General features: G+C 43.4%; 1 protein-coding gene across 1 annotated transcript in view; it reads right to left on the bottom strand.

Moving 5' to 3' along the window:
• Positions 1 to 8,645: 8,645 nt before the first annotated feature.
• NDUFAF2 (NADH:ubiquinone oxidoreductase complex assembly factor 2) overlaps positions 8,646 to 19,560 on the bottom strand; it is a 164,140-nt gene continuing 153,225 nt past the window's right edge. Inside the window, exon 4 of the mRNA XM_040421318.1 lies at positions 8,646 to 10,114. Within this exon, the coding sequence (XP_040277252.1) occupies positions 9,875 to 10,114 (240 nt within the window). The 3' untranslated portion in view covers positions 8,646 to 9,874. The remainder of the gene's footprint in view (positions 10,115 to 19,560) is intronic.

Raw genomic sequence — 19,560 nt, 5'->3', positions numbered from 1 at the left:
ATATGGCTCGAGGGAGGTGACAGAATCTGTTTAATAGAAAACTAACCTAAACATTTTTTTTATGAGATTTGAAAAATAGATGCGCCACTGTTCAGGGCCTGCGTCTGGTACTGTGGCTCAGTTCCATTTGCTCTTTTTCCTTTATTATCCATTCAAGTTCAAGGCTGAGGTTCAATATGAGATGACAAGGATGAGGTTCTTTAACTTTTCTCTGTTCTACCAGATAAGTAAGCCTTAACCCAATTGCTGTCAGGACAATTTTCACATTTTGATAAATGCAAAGTCTGAATTATAAAATAAATCATGTTATACTCCACATACACATACATTTTATTTTTTTATGTAGACAACGTGCTTTTTACACTCATGGCCGCCTTTAAGTGAGTGACAGCGCTATTGTCTACTAGAGTTGTCACTCAGAGCAGTGTCCTTGGAACTGAACATGAAGAAGGGCCCGTCCTGGCCTCTGGTGGTCTCTGCACAGGAAGAATGAAAACGCTGGTTTCTCTGTTATACAACCTGCATAACTATCCCATAAGCGTCCTCTCCCTGTCACTTACATAGTACTGGCAGCAGTCCTGAGAACCTCTAACAGCTCCCTCTTAAAACAAATTTTGCATCAAAGATTGTTTTGTTAAAAAAGTTAAAATGCATGTACTGTATGTTACTAAAGTTCTAATGAAAGCAGAGCCTGAGATATACATCTAAACATAAGCTCAGGATGTGCAGAGTTCATGCATGTCACTCACACCTGTGTCTACATGCACATGTCCTATGGTAACTAGAACCAACATGGGCTACATGGTGACTTTGGCATAACTTAAACAGGACAGATCCGTTATGCAGGCCATAGACTTCTATTATGAAGGAATGCCTCTAAAGGCATTCCGTCATGGAATTGCGCTATGGTCTGTGGTAACGGAATCCATAACGCAATTCAGTAAATACCACAACACGAACCTGAACACAAACTTCAAAATCTGAAATTGGCTCATCCCTAGTGGGCACAGATGTTTTTTGCTCAAAATATATTGGCTAAGAGTCTCAGATTTTATCATCAGAGTGAGGGCTTAGTCCGTATGTTACGTTTGCATCTATTGCTATAGTGCATTTTTTTCGGTGACTTTATAAATGTAGCCATGCACATCCGCATACTTACTATCATATCGTGCAGGATGTTTTTTCTGTGATTTATTTTTTAAATATAACAAGTTATCCCCCTATCTACAGCATATGGTATAACTATCAGATCGGTGGGGGTCCGTACCCAGTGGAGCTCTCTCGAAATGGATGAATTGGCTGGTCAGAAAAGTGTGCTGTACTTGACTATCTCCAGCGCTCTCATACAAATGAATGGAGCGACGGCACGCCTTCCCGACCAGTCGCTCCGTCTGTTTTAGGGGGGGTTCCCACCGATTTCATAGTTATCCCCTTTGTTTTTTGTTGCAGATTATTAGCAAGGTTTCTATGGGTGTGACTGTGATTCACTTGCAAAGTCCACGCATTTTTTTAGTGTCTAATGGGTGTCACAATTCCTAAATTGTACTCTATGGAAGAGTACGGACAAACATCCTGATTAGGGGCAAGTGGCGATCAATGAAGGATGCACAGGGTCACATGTACCAAATATGCTGCAGATTTTCCGGCCTGAATATGTGGGTAGGAGAGCTACAGGGTATTGCAGCAGCAGCTGAATTCCTAACACATCTCATACACACACCAGTGCAGAAACTGACATGTATTGTGGAGTTTCATCACCGATTTTACGCTGCACATGTAAGGGCTCTGACATGTCTGTGAACCACACATCAGTGGTGTGACACAGAAGCATGACCTATTTTGTATGTGATTACAGATCGCTGAGTCACATAGTCTAGGGGGCTGTGCAAATGCCATCCGTGTTTGGTGAGTAGTTTTCGTGGACCATTGGTAGGAGATGCTCTGAAAACTAATTTTCAGCCTAGCAGTGCCTATGGAACACACATGATGCATGGAAGGCAATAAATGGACAAAATGTGGATCCTTCACAGATATCAACATGGATGTGTTAATGAGGCCTAAATTGGAGGATTTCCGACAGATCCATGATAACATTTGCATGGTATTTTTTCCTCTATGTCTGGATGAACCCTCACCGCTGTGACCTTCCAGACACACAGAACCAGGAAGTAAAACTTATCCTGCCAATCTAAACTTCGATCAAGTGCTGCATCCCGAATAATGCATCTACAGTGCCTTGCAAATGTATTCACCCCCTTGACTTTTTTCGTATTTTGGTGCCTCACAACCTGGAATTAACATGGATTGTTTGAGGATTTGCATCATTTAATTTACAGAACATGCCCACAACTTTGAAGATTTTAATTTATTTTTTTATTGTGAAGCAAACAACAAAAAGGACAAAATAACAGAAATGTCAATGTGCAAAACTATTAACCCCCCTAAAGTCAATACTTAGTAGAGCCACCTTTTGCGGCAATCACAGCTCCAAGTCGCTTTGGATAAGTCTCTATGAGCTTGCCACATCTTACCACTGGGATTTTTGCCCATTCCTCCTCGCAAAACTGTTCCAGCTCCTTCAAGTTTGACGGTTTGCACTTTTGAACAGCAATCTTTAAGTCTGACCACAGATTTTCTATTGGATTGAGATCTGGGCTTTGACTAGGCCAGTGGTGGCGAACCTATGGCACGGGTGCCAGAGGCGGCACTGAGAGCCCTCTCTGTGGGCACCCACACCCTGGAAAAAGTTTATGGTGTACCAATATGCCTTAGACTTTTCCTGCCATTCATCAGAACAGGGCGCAATTTGATTGGCACAGACAGCGCATTGAATGTAGGCAGGCTATTATGATAAAGTACATGGAAGATACACTATATTGGACGGTAGTATTAAGGTTAAATTACCCCCTTGCTGAAGGCAGTGGGTTGCAGTTTGGGCACTCGGTCCCGAAAAGGTTCGCCATCATTGGACTAGGCCATTCCAACACATTTACGTGTTTGTCTTAAACCACTCAAGTGTTGCTGTAGCAGTGTGTTTGGGGTCATTGTCCTGCTGGAAGGTGAACCTCCGTCCTAGCCTCAGATCACGCACAGAGTGGTACAGGTTTTGCTCAAGAATATCCCTGTATTTAGCACCATCCATCTTTCCCTTAACTCTGACCAGTTTCCCAGTCCCGGCTGCTGAAAAAAATCTCCACAGCATGCTGCTGCCACCACCATGTTTCACTGTGGGGATGGTGTTCTTTGGGTGATGTGATGTGTTGGGTTTGCTCCAGACATAGCGTTTTCTTTCTTTGGCCGAAAAGTTCAATTTTAGTCTCATCAGACCAGAGCACCTTCCTCCATACATTTTGGGAGTCTCCCACATGCCTTTTCGCAAACTCACAACATGCCTTTTTGTTTTTAGCTGAAAGTAATGGCTTTCTTCTGGCCACTCTGCCATAAAGCCCAACTCTATGGAGCGTACGGCTTATTGTCGTCCTATGTACAGATACTCCAGTCTCTGCTGTGGAACTCTGCAGCTCCCCCAGGGTTACCTTAGGTCTCTGTGCTGCCTCTCTGATTAATGCCCTCCTTGCCCGGTCCGTGAGTTTTGGTGGGCAGCCGTCTCTTGGCAGGTTTGCTGTTGTGCCATGTTTTTTCCATTTGGTTATGATAGATTTGATGGTGCTCCTGGGGATCATCAAAGATTTGGATATTTTTTTATAACCTAACCCTGACTTGTACTTCTCAACAACATTGTCCCTTACTTGTTTGGAGAGTTCCTTGGTCTTCATGGCAATGTTTGGTTAGTGATGCCTCTTGCTTAGGTGTTGACAGATCATGTGACACTTAGATTGCACACAGGTGACATCATTTCACTAATTATGTAACTTCTTAAGGTAATTGGTTGCACCAGAGCTTTTTATGGGCTTCCTAACAAAGGGGATTAATACATACGCACATGCCAATAGTTTTATTTATATATTTTTCTCATTTCACTTCACCAATTTAGACTATTGTGTTCTGATCCATCACAGATAATTCAGATTAACAAAACATTGAACTTAAGGCTGTAATGTAACAAAGTATGAAAAACAAGGGGGGTGAATACTTTTGCAAGGCACTTTAGATTAATTAGCTTGGTATCGTCTGAAAGCTAAGATTAACCCCTTAGGGACACAGCCTTATTTCACCTTAAGGACCAGGCCATTTTTTGCAAATCTGACCAGTGTCACTTTAAGTGGTGATCACTTTAAAACACTTTGACTTATCCAGGCCATTCTAAATTGTTTTTTCGTCACATATTGTACTACATGACACTGGTAAAATGAAGTTAAAAAAAAATATCATTTTTATTTATAAAAAAAATACCAAATTTACCAAAAATTAGTAAAAAATTGCAAATTACCAAAGTTTCAATTTCTCTACTTCTATATACATAGTAATACCTACAAAAATAGTTACTTTACATTCCCCATATGTCTTTCATGTTTGGATCAATTTGGGAATGATATTTTATTTTTGGGGGATGTTACAAGGCTTAGAAGTTTAGTTGAACTTTTTCATAAATTTTCAAAAACCCACTTTTTAGGGACCAGTTCAGGTCTGAAGTCACTTTAGAAACCACCCAAAAATGACCCCATTCTAGAAACTACACCCCTCCAAGGTATTCAAAACTGATTTTACAAACGTCGTTAACCCTTTAGGTGTTCCACAAGAGTTAATGGCAAATGGTGATAAAATTTCAGAATTTTGATTTTTTTGGCAAATTTTCAATTTTTTCCAGTAACAAAGCAAGGGTTAACAGCCAAACAAAATGCTATATTTATTGCCCCGATTCTGTAGTTTGCAGAAACACCCCATATGTGGCCGTAAACTACTGTACGGGCACACAGTAGGGCGTAGAGGAAAAAGGTGCGCCGTATGGTTTTTGGAAGCCATATTTTGCTGGACTGTTTTTTTGACACCATGTCCCATTTGAAGCCCCCCTGATGCACCCCTAGAGTAGAAACTCCATAAAAGTGACCCCATCTAAAGAAACTACACCCCTCAAGGTATTCAAAACTGATTTTACAAACTTTGTTAACCCTTTAGGTGTTGCACAAGATTTAATGGAAAATAGAGATACAATTTCAAAATTTCACTTTTTTGGCAGATTTTCCATTTTAATATTTTTTTTCCAGTTACAAAGCAAGGGTTAACAGCCAAACAAAATGCTATATTTATTGCCCAGATTCTGTAGTTTGCAGAAACACCCCATATGTGGCCGTAAACTACTGTACGGGCACACAGTAGGGCGTAGAGGGAAAAGTGTGCCGTATGGGTTTTTGGAAGCCAGATTTTGCTGGACTGGTTTTTTGACACCATGTCCCATTTGAAGCCCCCCTGATGCACCCCTAGAGTAGAAACTCTACTATCCCGGCAAGCTACGGGATAAGGTGGCAGTTTTGTTGGTACTAGTTTAGGGTACATATGATTTTTGGTTGCTCTATATTACACTTTTTGTGCGGCAAGGTAACAAGAAATAGCTTTTTTGGCAATTTTTTTTTTTTTTTGTTATTTACAAAATTCATCTGACAGGTTAGATCATGTGGTAATTTTATAGAGCAGGTTGTCACGGACGCGGCGATACCTAATATGTATACAATTTTTTTATTTATGTAAGTTTTACACAATGATTTCATTTTTGAAACAAAAAAAATGTTTTGGTGTCTCCATAGTCTAAGACCCATAGTTTTTTCAGTTTTTGGGCGATTATCTTGGGTAGGGTATGATTTTTGCAGGATGAGATGACTGTTTGGTACTATTTTGGCGTACATGCGACTTTTTTGATCACTTTTATTACCTTTTTTGGGAAAAGGTGGGCAAAATTTCAATTATCATAGTTTTTTATTTTTATGGCGTTCACCGTTCGGGTAAAGTAACATGACCGTTTTATAGATCAGGTCGTTACGGACGCGGTGATATCAAACATGTGTAGGGAATTAAATTTTTTTTATTTTTAATCAGTGATAAATGTGTTTTTTGATTTTTACTTTTTTTTCACTTTTTTTAAAACTTTTTTTTTGACCCAGACCCACTTGGTTCTTGAAGATCCAGTGGGTCTGATGTCTGTATAATACAGTACAGTACACTATATAGTCTACTGTATTGTATTTTACTTACACTTTGTCTGAACAGATCTATGCCTTTAGCACAGATCTGTTCAGCACCATGGACAGCAGGATGCCTGAGAAGGCGTCCTGTTGCCATGGGAACCTTCCCCGTCTGCTCGGTTGTGGCCACAACTGCGCAGACTGGGAAGGGTAAGGAGGGGGGCTCCCTCCCTCTGTGACTCCATCCTGTCTGGGGGCTACAAAGGCACAGCAGCCCCCCGATGGGAAAGGGAGGGAGCTCCCGACTGTTAACCTCTGCTATTCCGTACGGACCGCGGTATGGAAAGGGTTAAACGGCTGACATCGCATCACCGATGTCAGCCGTTTATACCAGAGTGTCAGCAATGTGCTGACACTCTGGTATAACCACTGGCCACCAATGATTATTCAAGAGGAGGCGGGCGGGGGATCGCGATCCCGCCTGCCGCACCGCCCGCAAACCCCCCCCCCCCCATAAAATCATTCAGGGGTGCAGGGGGGGGGGGGGGGGGGTGAAAAAACTATGTTTTAGGCATATAAAGTTTCTGATCACCGCGGGGATCAGAAATAGGGATGAGCTTGAGGTGCCATATTAGATTTCGCGAATATTCGTATTATATTCGCCGAAATCGAATATTCGTAAATTTGTCAATATAAGAATAATATGCGATTTATTATTCGCGTGTTGCGAATTTCTAAATGTCTTTAGTGTTCACTGTTCAATTTATACAATAAAGGTTTCGAATATTCTATATATTGCAATATAAAATCAGACGAATATTATAAAACACAATGTTATTGCAATATAGCCTAGCCAAGATTAGTAAAAATTAAATAAAAGATTTAGAAAATACTAAAGCACTATATCCTCTGTGTTTTTTACGAATATTATCGATATTGTAATATATCATTGATTTCGACTAATACGAATATTCTAAAACCTGATATATCATCACTATTTTGAATATTTGTAAAAATACAAATAGCTGAAACGGCACTGACATTTTCGTATGATTATGCGCATGCGCGTGATTTGTTCCTAACCGGAAGTAAGCGCCGGTTTCATCCAGAATCCAGCGTGCGTATGATTAGTTTACATCTCATGCGATTGGAAAGATGGTGGCGAGCAAGTTTTCAAAAGCTGAGGAAGAGATTCTCATCATAGTAAGTATAATCAAATTGAACATTCGATCGCAAACACGCTTGTTTGGCATATCTTAGTAATATTCTTATGTAGGTTTATTGAATAGAATTTTTCGGATGTATTTGTATGTGGAAACTATTTTCGCATGGCATTCAAATTCGGATAGCACATACTTTGATTACATATAAATGATAGGTTGAAAGCACTATATTCGAAAAATACGGAATGCCGTATTTTCGAATATAGTGCTATATTCTTGATTTTCGTATATAGCACTATATTCGAAAAATTCTGAATCATTTCATCAGTCAAGTATTACTATGCTTATTGCTAATGCTTAAAGATTGTGTGCGATCCGATCCACTCGCATGTTGTAAAGACGATTTTTTTTTCGCAAAGGCTAGGTTATGTTCCATGACAAGCAACCGTGCCGAGAATTCACTTGACATGTCAAAAGCGTTCAGTTACTCATATAATTTTAACACTTTCTTATATTGTATGCGAAAATTCGCTACCATTAAATTCGTAAAAATTTTTTTTCGTGTAATGGTTAGCTGGCTCTTCCAAACTACTGTTAGCTGCTTTAGCTTACAGCTTGTGTGCGATTTATAATATGTGAGTTCTTCTAAATGTATTGGGCCTAATAAATTATATTTCTATTATTTTATTAGCTTCACAGGAAACGAAATTTCGTTTTAACGAATATAGAGTCAAATATTCTTAATCTTCGCGAATTCTCGAAGTTGCGATATTCGCGATAAATATTCGCAATTCGAATATTCGCGCTCAACACTAATCAGAAACTTCTGAAAGCGCAGCAAACCGCAGGTCTGAATTGACCTGCGGTTTGTTGCGATCGCCGACATGGGGGGGGGGGTCACGGGACCCCCCCGCGCATTTAGCCGAGGTGCCTGCTCAATGATTTGAGCAGGCACCTTGTTCCGATCACCGCCGGCTGGGCGGCAGTGATCGGAACAACACATGACGTACCGGTACGTCATGTGTCCTTAAGGACTCGGGAAACATGCCGTACCGGTATGTCATGTGTCCTTAAGGTGTTAAAGAGGCTATGCGTTTTCTACACCAATCGCATCCGGACAGAAAACTTGTTTTTGTGTGAAAGAGCCCTTAAAGGGAATCTGTCAGCAGATTTGTACCTATGACACTGGCTGACCTGTTACATGTGCGCTTGGCAGCTGAAGGCATTTGTGTTGGTCCCATGTTCATATGTGCCCGCATTGCTGAGGAAAATTGAGTTTTAATATATGCAAATACGACTCTAGGAGCAACGGGGCGTTGCTGTTACACCTAGAGGCTCTGGTCTCTTTGCAAGGGACACACCCATTGTGCTGTGATTGACAGGGCCAGGCAGTGTAAAAGTCTCCTACAGTCAAAGTGCAGAGGGTGCGGCAGTTGCAGAAAGTGCAGAGCCTCTAGGTGTAATGACAACGCCCCCATTGCTCCTAGAGGCTCATTTGCATACTTTAAAATCACATAATTTTTCATGCAACCTCTTTACGTTAAGGAAAAATGGCAGCATGTTTTATATTGTGCTCCTTTTCACGCAGCTTTGGCTCCATAAAAGTGAACGGGACTTGCGTGAGAAACGGAAGGCATCCGGATGCAATGCGTTCTTCGCTGATGGTTGCTAGATGTAGATTTTTATTTCAGTTTTTTCTTCGTGCGCGTGAAAAACACATGCACACTGAACTCAATCGCAGAAAAAACGAATTCAACTTGCGTGCAAAACCATCAGTTGTTTCCTGACACAATCCATATTGCTCATGTGAAGGGAACCTAACCCCTGCACTCCAACCGTGGCAAGAATTTAAAAACAAAACATACTACATACCTTCTTGGTGGTGAAATGGTTAATGAACCCATATACATTATTTTAATATCCACTTTTTTATTTCCCAGATGTAAATAAATTAGTACATTTTTTGAAGATAATCGTATATGTACTTTTCTGTTATCCTATGCTTTCTGCGTGTGTGCCCCGCACTGTGGACAGCAATGCATGGGCGTTGTCCGTGAGCATGCGGTTTCCTAAAAATCCTACCGAAGTGCTTTGTAGTGTTTATGTGAACTTCTGATCCATGCCTCTGCACTACTTCATATGTTGAGGATTGTGGATCTGTGATACGGAGTGTTTACGGTCAGTATCTGTATATTGCAGACCCGCAGTTTTCGGTCCGCAGCACGGGCCTGGGGCAAACATGCTGGTGTGCACAAGCCCTTTGCTTGGGGTGATAACATGCCAATACAGCCTGAGGTGTGGTCTAGTGTAAACAGGTATGTATGATGCCTGGCCTGATGAGATTTGTGGGTGAAAACCACATTGAGTGAACCTAAATTGAAAAACAGTGATGTACAGAACCGTTCGCGTCCCATTTGGTTTATACCTGCAGGACTTTAACACGTTCCTTCTAGTCAGAATGATGTAATTTGCAACTGATGGATATGAAATGGAGCAATTCTATTTTCTAAATTTTAATTTGGGCAATTCAACCCATATTTAAAACTTTTTTTAATATAAACTGAAGCGTCTTTATAGACCTCAACAACAAAAAGCCAGGACTGACAGACTCGGAAAATCCAATAATAATTCCTGCTACTTTTTCTGTGGGTTCCAGGATCCGGGCACAAATGTATTTGCGGTGCTTGTTGGTTCCTCAGTTGGGGTTTGTTTTTCGTAAAGTCTAGCAGAAGCGTGTCCTTTAATCTGCGTTTTCACTGGTTGGGCCTCAGCGCCATCTTTGCCTTCTATGCTCGGCGTTGCCTTTTCAGTCTTCAAATATTCTTCCCCTTTGGCACTTATTTCCTGTCTTATCTGTTCATTCTTGAGAATCTCCTGAAGTGGATAAATGAATAGATAAGGTTATTGTTATAGAATTTACATAGATACAAAACTCTATCTGGTCACTGGGTGAAGGTTCTAGTAAATAGGAAACACCATATACAGTATAAACAGAGGATTTCTGTATGTCCTATATATTACAGGATTAATGTCAAGGGATTTGCTAATTTACATAAAGTACAGGTCATGGGTGCTCCATGCTTCTACCAGATTCTTGCTATAATACTTTCAATATACATGTATGCGTAGATTACCCCAATCGTTTCCTCATCTCTGTATGTACAGTATATGATTAAATGGCCACTGTACCTTTGCATAAATCAATAGTAGAGGCGAACATAAGAAACTTTCTAATATATCTTATCAGAGAAAAGTGCCTGGTTGTAGAGTTAGCAGCTGCCTTCCCTCTTTTCTTAAAGAGGACCTTTCATGGGTCCAGACATTTTGAAATAACTAGCAGGTTATGTAGGGCATAGTGTGTCTTCTTCTCCCTGGCTGTGAGCCATCCAATCACAGCCCACAGGTGAGAGCATCACAGGGAGAGGGTTAGCTTTTTTTTTCTCCCATTGAGAAACAGGGCAGTCTCCTCCTCACTGTACCGATGCTATTCATTAGCATACCAGGCGGGAAAAATGAACAGGGGCACAGCAGGCGAACGGAGCAGCATCCAGACAAACTAGTAAGCAATCTTACATCCCTGCACTATGCCCTACCTAACCTGCTAGTTATTTCATAATGTCTGGACCCATGAAAGGTCCTCTTTAACTCAATTTGTGAGAAATTGGCTGCCTGCTCACTGAAGGAACAGAGGACATCCTCTGATGGAAATCTAAATCAAGTGCAGAGGGACCAGATGGCACAGACAGGATTCAGCAGTTAATAGTGTTTTATGTCAACCCAAGTATTTTATTCACATCAATACTGCTCAGTGCCACATACTATATGCTGCTTCTGGGTCATTCGAAGAAAGGCCACTTTCACATGGTCAGTATTTGGAAGCCAAAAACAGGAGTGGAACCTAAAAGAGATCAAATCTAATGGAAATATTTGTGTCTCTTCTGTGTTTTGGACCCACACTTGGTTTTGGTTTATTAATTCTGATGCAAAATACTGACCAAATGCTGACCGTGTGAATAAGGCCTAAATGACAGAGCGTGTGAGTTAGGCTACTTTCACACTAGCGGCACGGACCACCGGCAGGCTGTTCCGTCGGGTGCACAGCCTGCCGGATCCGTCCTGCCGCTAGTGACCGCGTGCCTCCGGACTGCCGCTCTGTCCCCATTGACTATAATGGGGGCGGAGTTCCGGCGAGGCACGGCGAGAGGCTGCCGGAATAAATGTCGGGGGCACACGTTCACTAGCGGCAGGACGGATCCGGCAGGCTGTGCACCCGACGGAACAGCCTGCCGGAGGTTCGTGCCACTAGTGTGAAAGTAGCCCTAGGGAGCAGAACCTGCTGTCTCCATGTGTAGTCTATGGGGAACAGCTAGTCTCCACCTACCGGCATCAAATAAGAATTAGAGTTGCAGCATGCAAAGGAGAAAACTGCTAAAAAAAAAATGTCCGATACAAGTCACATATGGCATACTGAAAAGTTCTTACAAGCATCTGGTAAGCACTTTGGTACATCACTAATAGTCTCAGTTTCTTCTAACAGGCTTTTGGAGAGGCTGTTCCTAGGTTATTCCTTCGGGAAATACATTAAAAGTTGACAACTAGGTGTTACCATTTCTCACGCCACTCATCTTGGAAATCTCCCACCAAAGGGAAATGTATTGAAGGCAAAATCTGTATTCATTTACTGCACTTACTGGAAGAATAGTTATAGCAATCCAGCTGTTTGGGAGTAGCAAGAAGTAAATAGGAGCAGATTGGTGGGGGGTTCAGGGTCTTGGCCCCTCACTGATCTGATATTGATGACCTATCCTGTGGATCCCGAAAAGCCCCACTAATGTGTATGGTGGTTCTCCAACAGATGATAATAATCTTTATTAATATAGCGCCAACATATTCCACAGTGCTTTATATACAGGGAAAGAATGATTGAGCAAACTGCTGGTGCCAGCACAATGTGAATTGGCTCTTCCCCCTGGTGGAAGGGAGTGTGGAAACAGGAACTTCCATCAATGTAAATAAATATAACGAGAGGTACTAAGGGCACCGTCCTCCCACCTGAATTACCAGGGAACCCAGTCCTGGCCTCCTCCGACCATCCAGGAAAGCGGGGTGCAAGGCTTAAACAGATTTGTAACAAGATGAAAAGATCAGCCGCACTCACCATCCGTGTTCACACTTTTATTGCAGGTTACATTCCAGGGGCAGACTCACATGGAGCATCAATATACAGTGACGGCCGTTTTGCGGTGTGACCGCTTCTTCCGGCTGTTTGATCCACTCTGAGAATCGTGCGTGCGCTGACTTATAGCGTCATCTGGGGGAGGGTTCAGCCGACCCATCACTCAATGACCCTTGACGCTGCAACAGAGGTGCACGCACGAGACACAGGTACATGGACATATTTGTGCAAAATTTAAAAACAGTAATAGCATAAATACGAAAAAGTTATAAAGAAGTGACAAAAGGCTGGCATGTATGGAAGGAATAATATCTATACACTCATACGGGATGAGCTGGGTACAACATCCGCTACTAATTCCCTACAGTGAATAATATATTTCAAAAAGAGACACATTTGTATGACACCCTATTCAAATAAATACTGATAGATCATTACGCTCGTTCAGACCCAAATAACCAGTGGCATCAGTTTTAATAATAAACCGAGCTTCCTTTTGGAGCAGGGCGAGAGGTGGAGTTCCAGGGGAGGCACGGCGAGAGGCTGCCGGAATAAAACTACGGCATGTCCGACATTTATTTCGGCAGCCTCTGCCGGAACTCCGCCCCGCCCCCCATTATAGTCAATGGGGACTGAGCGGCAGTCCGGGGGCACACTTTCACTAGCGGCAGGACGGATCCGACAGGCTGTTCACCCGACGGAACAGCCTGCCAGAGGTCCGTGCTGCTAGTGTGAAAGTAGCTTAAGTGTGATGTAACTTAACTGTTCTGTGAGCTCCATAACTAAAAAACAAACATAGTGGAAAGTAAGGGAAAGAAAACCACAGCAGCACAGTGCTGGCAGAAGGGAAACACCCCCTGCTTCTGAGTGAAATGCATCTAGCTGTGCAGTTGTAACAGGGAATAACATGGCGGAAAAAAAACATTAGGGATGCCAAGACATAACTGTTCCTTCACAGTTATGATTGTACAAAGAAGCACATCCATCATGCAAACTTTATTTTAATTTTTTTTAAACGCAGGTACGCTTTAGGGTCCATTCACATGTCCGCAACGTGTTTTGCGGATCCGCAAAATACGGACAGCGGCAATGTGCGTTCCGCATTTTGCGGACCGCTAATTGCCGGCACTAATAGAATATGCCTGTTCTTGTCCGCAATTGCAATTTTTTTCGGGAACGGAATTGCGGACCTGGAAGTGTGGGTCCGCAATTCCGTGTCCGGGCAGCACATCGTGCTGCCCAATAGAAGTGAATGGGTCCGCAATTCCGTTCCGCAAAATGCAGAACGAAATTGCAGACGTGTGAATGGACCCTTAAAGGGGTTGCCTCATTATAGACAATGGGGGTATATCGTGGTGGGACCCGCACCTATTTCGAGAACGGAGCCCTGCAAGTGAAGGAGGGTGCACTGCACATGCGCAGCCGCCCTCCATTTTCTACTGGGTTGGCGAAAATAGCCGAGCGCTGGCTATTTCAGTCGGTCCCATAGAAATGAATGGGAGCGGGGGCCGGGCATGCTCGGTACGCTCCAATTCACTTCTATGAGGAGCCGGCTTGGTGGTGGACGGACCGGAGTCCTCCAGCCACCACCTTGCGGGGCTCCGTTCTTGATATAAATGCGGGTCCCAGCGGTGGGACCCGCACCTATAAGACCTAGCAATATGCCCCCATTGTTCACGATGTGACAACCCCTTTAAGATCATGCTGGGACTTCCAGCTGTGGAAGAAATGGCTGCAATATGTACTCAAGCTGCTCATATGGCTCATACACAATGAAATGTTGCTAGGAAATTTGAAGACACTGAGAATATGCCCCTTACAAATTATAAACATAGAAACTGCACCTCACTCCCAATAAGGCCGAGTTCACACGAACGTGTGTGATCTGTGGCCGTATTGCGGCCCGCAATACACGGCCACAGTTCCGTGTGAATTCCGCATCACGGATGCGGACCCATTCACTTCAATGGGTCCGCAAATCCGGAATCGCGGAACGGCCGCACGGGACAGGACCCCTCGGAAGCACTACGGAGTGCCTCCGTGGGGTTACGTCCCGTACTTCCGTTCCGCTAAAAGATAGAACAAGTCCTATCTTTTTGCGGAACGGCCGGATCGCGGACCCATTAAAGTGAATGGGTCCGCGATCCGATGCGGCTGCCCTACGGCCGGAGATCGTGCATTGCGGCCCGCTATGTACGGGCCGCAGCACAGGCACGGGTCACACACGTTCGTGTGAACTCGGCCTAAATCTGCACCAGAAGTTATGTTTATCAGGGTAGAATATCTTCCTTCCTAGAATATGATTAAAAACAGGCCGGTCTGCTGAAGACTTGTAGTTCCACAGCCATAAACTTCATGCCCTCAGCTATTTAAAGCCAGCGAGATACACTTAGGCCACTGTAGGGAATCTGTTCAGGACAACAAAGGCCATCCAAGTAATGCTCTCTGAAAAGCGGTTTTTTCTTTGTGCTCTTGCCAGTGGAGATGTAACCAGTTGCCAAATCAATGTCAGTCCTAATTCATTCAAATTCAATTTTAGAGCAAACATCCTTTGATCAATTATAATAATTAAAATGTTACTGTGTTTGGCTTCTTTGAAACACATTTTAGACCGTGCTCTCTTCTGTATTTTTCACTGCCGTCATATGGAACAAACTGGGCTGAAAAGTCCTTGGGGCCAGCCAGCAGCTTGGTTTACTTAGGACAAATAGAACATAAATTGAACAGTATGTAGTGTGCCTATTTGTATCAGGTTAAAGGGGCTTTACAGAATAATAAAAACATCGCCAAATCTTCCAGAATAGAAAAACACAAGCAACGGTCCGATGAGGTCTGTTAGCACAGCTTTACTCTGGGGGCCTGTGGGTGGTCCAAAGGAGGAGGACCCTGGCTGCCAATAACCGTACACTCTTATCAGGACTGCTACTGCACCCACATTTCAGAGACTCGAGGAAACCGCTGCAGCAGCCTTTACACGGATTTGTCACCATTAGGGTCCATTCACACGTCCGTTGTTTCTTTCCTGATCTGTTCCGTTTTTTGCTAAACAGATCTGGACCCATTCATTTTCAATGGGTCCTGAAAAAAAATCAGACATTGAGCTGTCCGTTTTTTTCCAGGACCCATTGAAAATGAATGGGTCCAGATCTGTTCAGCAAAAAACGGAACAGATCAGGAAAGAAACAACGGACATGTGAATGGACCCTTATAGTTCCAACCCATGTCCTAGTTATAATGACAGAAGCCCCAGATCTTAAGCTACTTTCACACTTGCGGCAGTGTGATCCGACAGGCAGTTCCGTCGTCGGAACTGCCCACCGGATCCGCCGATTTTGATGTGACTGAAAGCATTTGTGAGACGGATCCGGATGCGGATCTGTCTCACAAATGCATTGCAAGAGCGGATCCGTCTCTCCGCTTGTCATGCGGACAGACGGATCAGTCTTGTATTTTTTTTCCACAATTTTGCCGGTCTGCGCATGTGCAGGCCGGAAGGACGGATCCGGAATTCCGGTATTTTGAATGCCGGATCCAGCACTAATACATTCCTATGGGGAAAAATGCCGGATCCGGCCTTCAGGCAAGTCTTCCGTTTTTTTTCGCCAGAGATAAAACCGTAGCATGCTAAGGTTTTATCTTTTGCCTGATCAGTCAAAACGACTGAACTGAAGACATCCTGAACGGATTACTCTCCATTCAGAATGCATGGGGATAAAGCTGATCAGTTATTTTCCGGTATAGAGCCCCTGTGACGGAACTCTATGCCGGAAAAGAAAAACGCTAGTGTGAAAGTACCCTTATTTCCAGTCCTGCATGCACAACTTTTGTCTCCGCTCAAAAAATCATCTGAGCGGAAACTTAACGGACCCCATTATAGTCTATGGGGCCCGTGGGCTCTGTTCGGCTCAGTTATGTGCCGAATCCGTCCTTTCCATTTTCCTGCCCCGAGAACGGAAAGGCTGAACGGTGATGTGAACGAAGCCACAAGAACAAGAGGACTCCAGGCTCAGAGTTGATTTACACTGATACATTGTAACAAATCCAGAAGCTGTGTAAGGGTAGGTTCACACTTGCATTAAATGGATCCAGCCTGCCGAAGTTCACAGGATCCGGCCTAGCTGGATTCTGCCATTCACGGCTGGACCCGACTGACTATAATGGGATCCGGCTGCTTCCCGGCAAAATGCTGGCTTTCAGCCAGATAAAAATGCAACAGTTTTTGTCTGGGCGAAACCCCTCACTTAGGCCGAATGCACACGGCCGTGTTCCACGGCCGAGAGCGGTCCGTGGTATGCCGGGCTGGATTCCTGTTCAGAGCAGGAGCGCATGGCGTCATTGGTTGCCATGACGCCCTGCGCTTCATGCCGCCGCTGCTGTACAGTAATACACTCGTACGAGTGTATTACTGTACAGCAGCGGCGGCATGAAGCGCACGGCGTCATAGCAACCAATGACGCCATGCGCTCCTGCTCTGACCAGGAATGCAGCCCGGCATATCACGGACCGCTCTCGGCCGCGGAACACGGCCGTGTGCATTCGGCCTTATGCCGGAAAGTGTCTGTATCCTTGACAAATCTCATTATAGTCAATGGGATCCAGTGGTGAACAGCAGTATCTGGCTAGGCCGGATCCGGTTGTACCAGCAAGAGAACAGCCTGGCGGATCCTTTAGCGCAAGTGTGAACCTTCCTAATCAGGCTGTAATAAAATAGAGTTACAACCTCTAAATGTAAGTGAATATTTCCTTTTAACAGTGAACATATATACAATAGGGTGTTGAACCACAAAGCTTATTCATGTGCAGTTTTTGCTGCAGAGTAAAGTACGGATTCGCAGACTTTTCTGCAGCATTTACTCCTGGGTGGACATAACACAACTCTACTTTGTTAAGAGGAAGTTTTCTGGAATACATTAGTGTTCTTGCACTGGATGTATACACCAGTGGAAATCATTCTGAGGGTCAGGAAGGTAGGTACTACTGCAGGCTATATGAGACAAAGTCTTCAAAAGGAAAATGGGTAAAAATACTGAGAGTGCACAAAAACATATGAGGCAAATTTTTAATAAATTTAGGTAGCCCTTCATACATTTTCCATAGGTACATGTTCCAAGTCTAAGTGAACAAACTGTGTAATCAAATGATTTCCCTAACCGTACTGCGAATACAGTCCTATGTCTGATGATTTCCTTCCATCCCTACTGCAGAATTTATGGAGCTATTAGATCCTAACTGCCATTGCACACCAAGAGTCCAGAATCAGAATTTGTCAACATCTTGGTAGGTGACTGCACTGAGGCCAAAGCCAGCCATATTCTCCCCATATTTAAGAACATGACAAGCAAAGCATTGTTATGCATCTGAGCCATTTCTGGACTGCTCGTGCAATGATAAAGAGGATTCTGCCAAAGAGTGTAGCATGAGGGAGACGTAAATTGTCACTAACTATTAAAACAACTTTGCATAAATCAATAGAACAAGCGACCACAAGAAACTTTGTAATATATTTTATCAGTGAGAAATGTCTAATTCTCCTGTTATCAGATGTTTGCCAACCTACCCCACCCCTTTGAATGCTTTTCACTGAAAAAATGGCTTTCCCATCCAATACAGATCATCTCTGCAGGAGGATCATATTTCACATGTCAGTGCAAGCCAATGGGGAGGGCTGACCAGGAGTTGAGGGGACAGGCACAGACAAAGAGAGGCTGCCAAGCTACATAGGAAGGTTATAGCTCAGCACAAGTGTATCATTTACAAAAATACAGGTCAGTACTTCTCTGTTATGTCCTCCAGGAAGGAGATTCTTCTCTACTTTCTCTGTGTTTAGTGGATAGACGCTAGTCTCCAATCACCACGTCAGGGAAAACTGCAAACTTGATATTCAGCATGTACAGAGGAAAACTGCCAGATATGATATAAGTCATATAATGGCCAGAAACAGTGTTATTCCTCATGTGCACACACTGTACTTTTGATTAACACAAAGGTTTGTTGAACACTCAGTGACCCTTTAAAGTAGATCCTGGATGGAAGGGAACGTAGGTTGTCCTCTCTGTATGGAACATCTGGGGCATAGATGGTTTCCAAGAATACACAGGGTGCATTTATAACTGGGCTCATGGGCTAAACACCATTGAAAAACTGCTAATCCAATGGTCCTCAGGAAACCTCCACCTTATCTAGAGCAAATAAATGTTGGCCCATGGGAATACTAATACTTCTTCTTATTCAGAAAGATGGTTGCTCGAATGGGTTACAACATTCACAACCTGATGTATGCAGTAAATGTTTATAGATTACTCAAACTGGTCATTACCCACCGGTTTGAGCGCTTACCTGACAGTATTCTCACCCCCCCCCAGGAAGAAAGCCGCTGTCAGACACCTGTGGAGGCGCTCATCTCCCCAAGGACAAAAAGCAACAGCCGTAGTTGGAAGGACCCCATACACATTAGATGGCCAGACAATGGCCGAGGTTCTGCCGACATACATTTAACGATACACATTACCGGCTTAAAGGGAATATGTAACCAACGACCTCCCTATCAAACTTTTTCATAGACACATAGCTGTGGTTCACCTAACTAAAATGCTATTTTGCTTTTGCTTATGAGGCTTCAATCCCCAAGTTACTATGCTTCTTTTTAATATGCAAATTAGCGCAATCAGGGTGTCACCATTGCTCTTGTTGCACCCAAGCTCCGCTCCTTTCTGTGGCAGCCCTTCCATCTCTGCTTTGACTGACAGGCCCAGGCAGTGGCAAAGCAGACAGGGAGGGGCTGGCCATAGAAATTAGCTTGGATGCAACAAGAGCAATGGTGACACCCTCACTGCACCAAATACCTAATTTGCATATAAAAAAAAAAAAGTATCATAACTTGGCAATGGAGCCTCAGATTGACAAAAAAATTAAAAATAACAAAACAAAAAACATTTTAATCAGGTGAACCACAGCTATATGTCTATGCATGGAAACCATTTGTATATGGAGGTGTTCTCTGGACCTGTTTGGAGGGGTCCAACAGGAAGGAACCTCACTGGTCAAATATCAATGCCTTATCCTAAAGATGGGCCATCAATGCCTAAATCTTGGAGAACCTTTTAAAGTCTAGGGCTACATGGTCTACTATGGACAGTGGTAAAAC

The sequence above is a fragment of the Bufo bufo genome, chromosome 2 (assembly GCF_905171765.1).
Source record: "Bufo bufo chromosome 2, aBufBuf1.1, whole genome shotgun sequence".
NCBI lineage: Eukaryota > Metazoa > Chordata > Amphibia > Anura > Bufonidae > Bufo > Bufo bufo.
The sequence above is the reverse complement of the archived record's forward strand: the minus strand, read 5'-3'. Positions and strand labels throughout refer to the sequence as shown.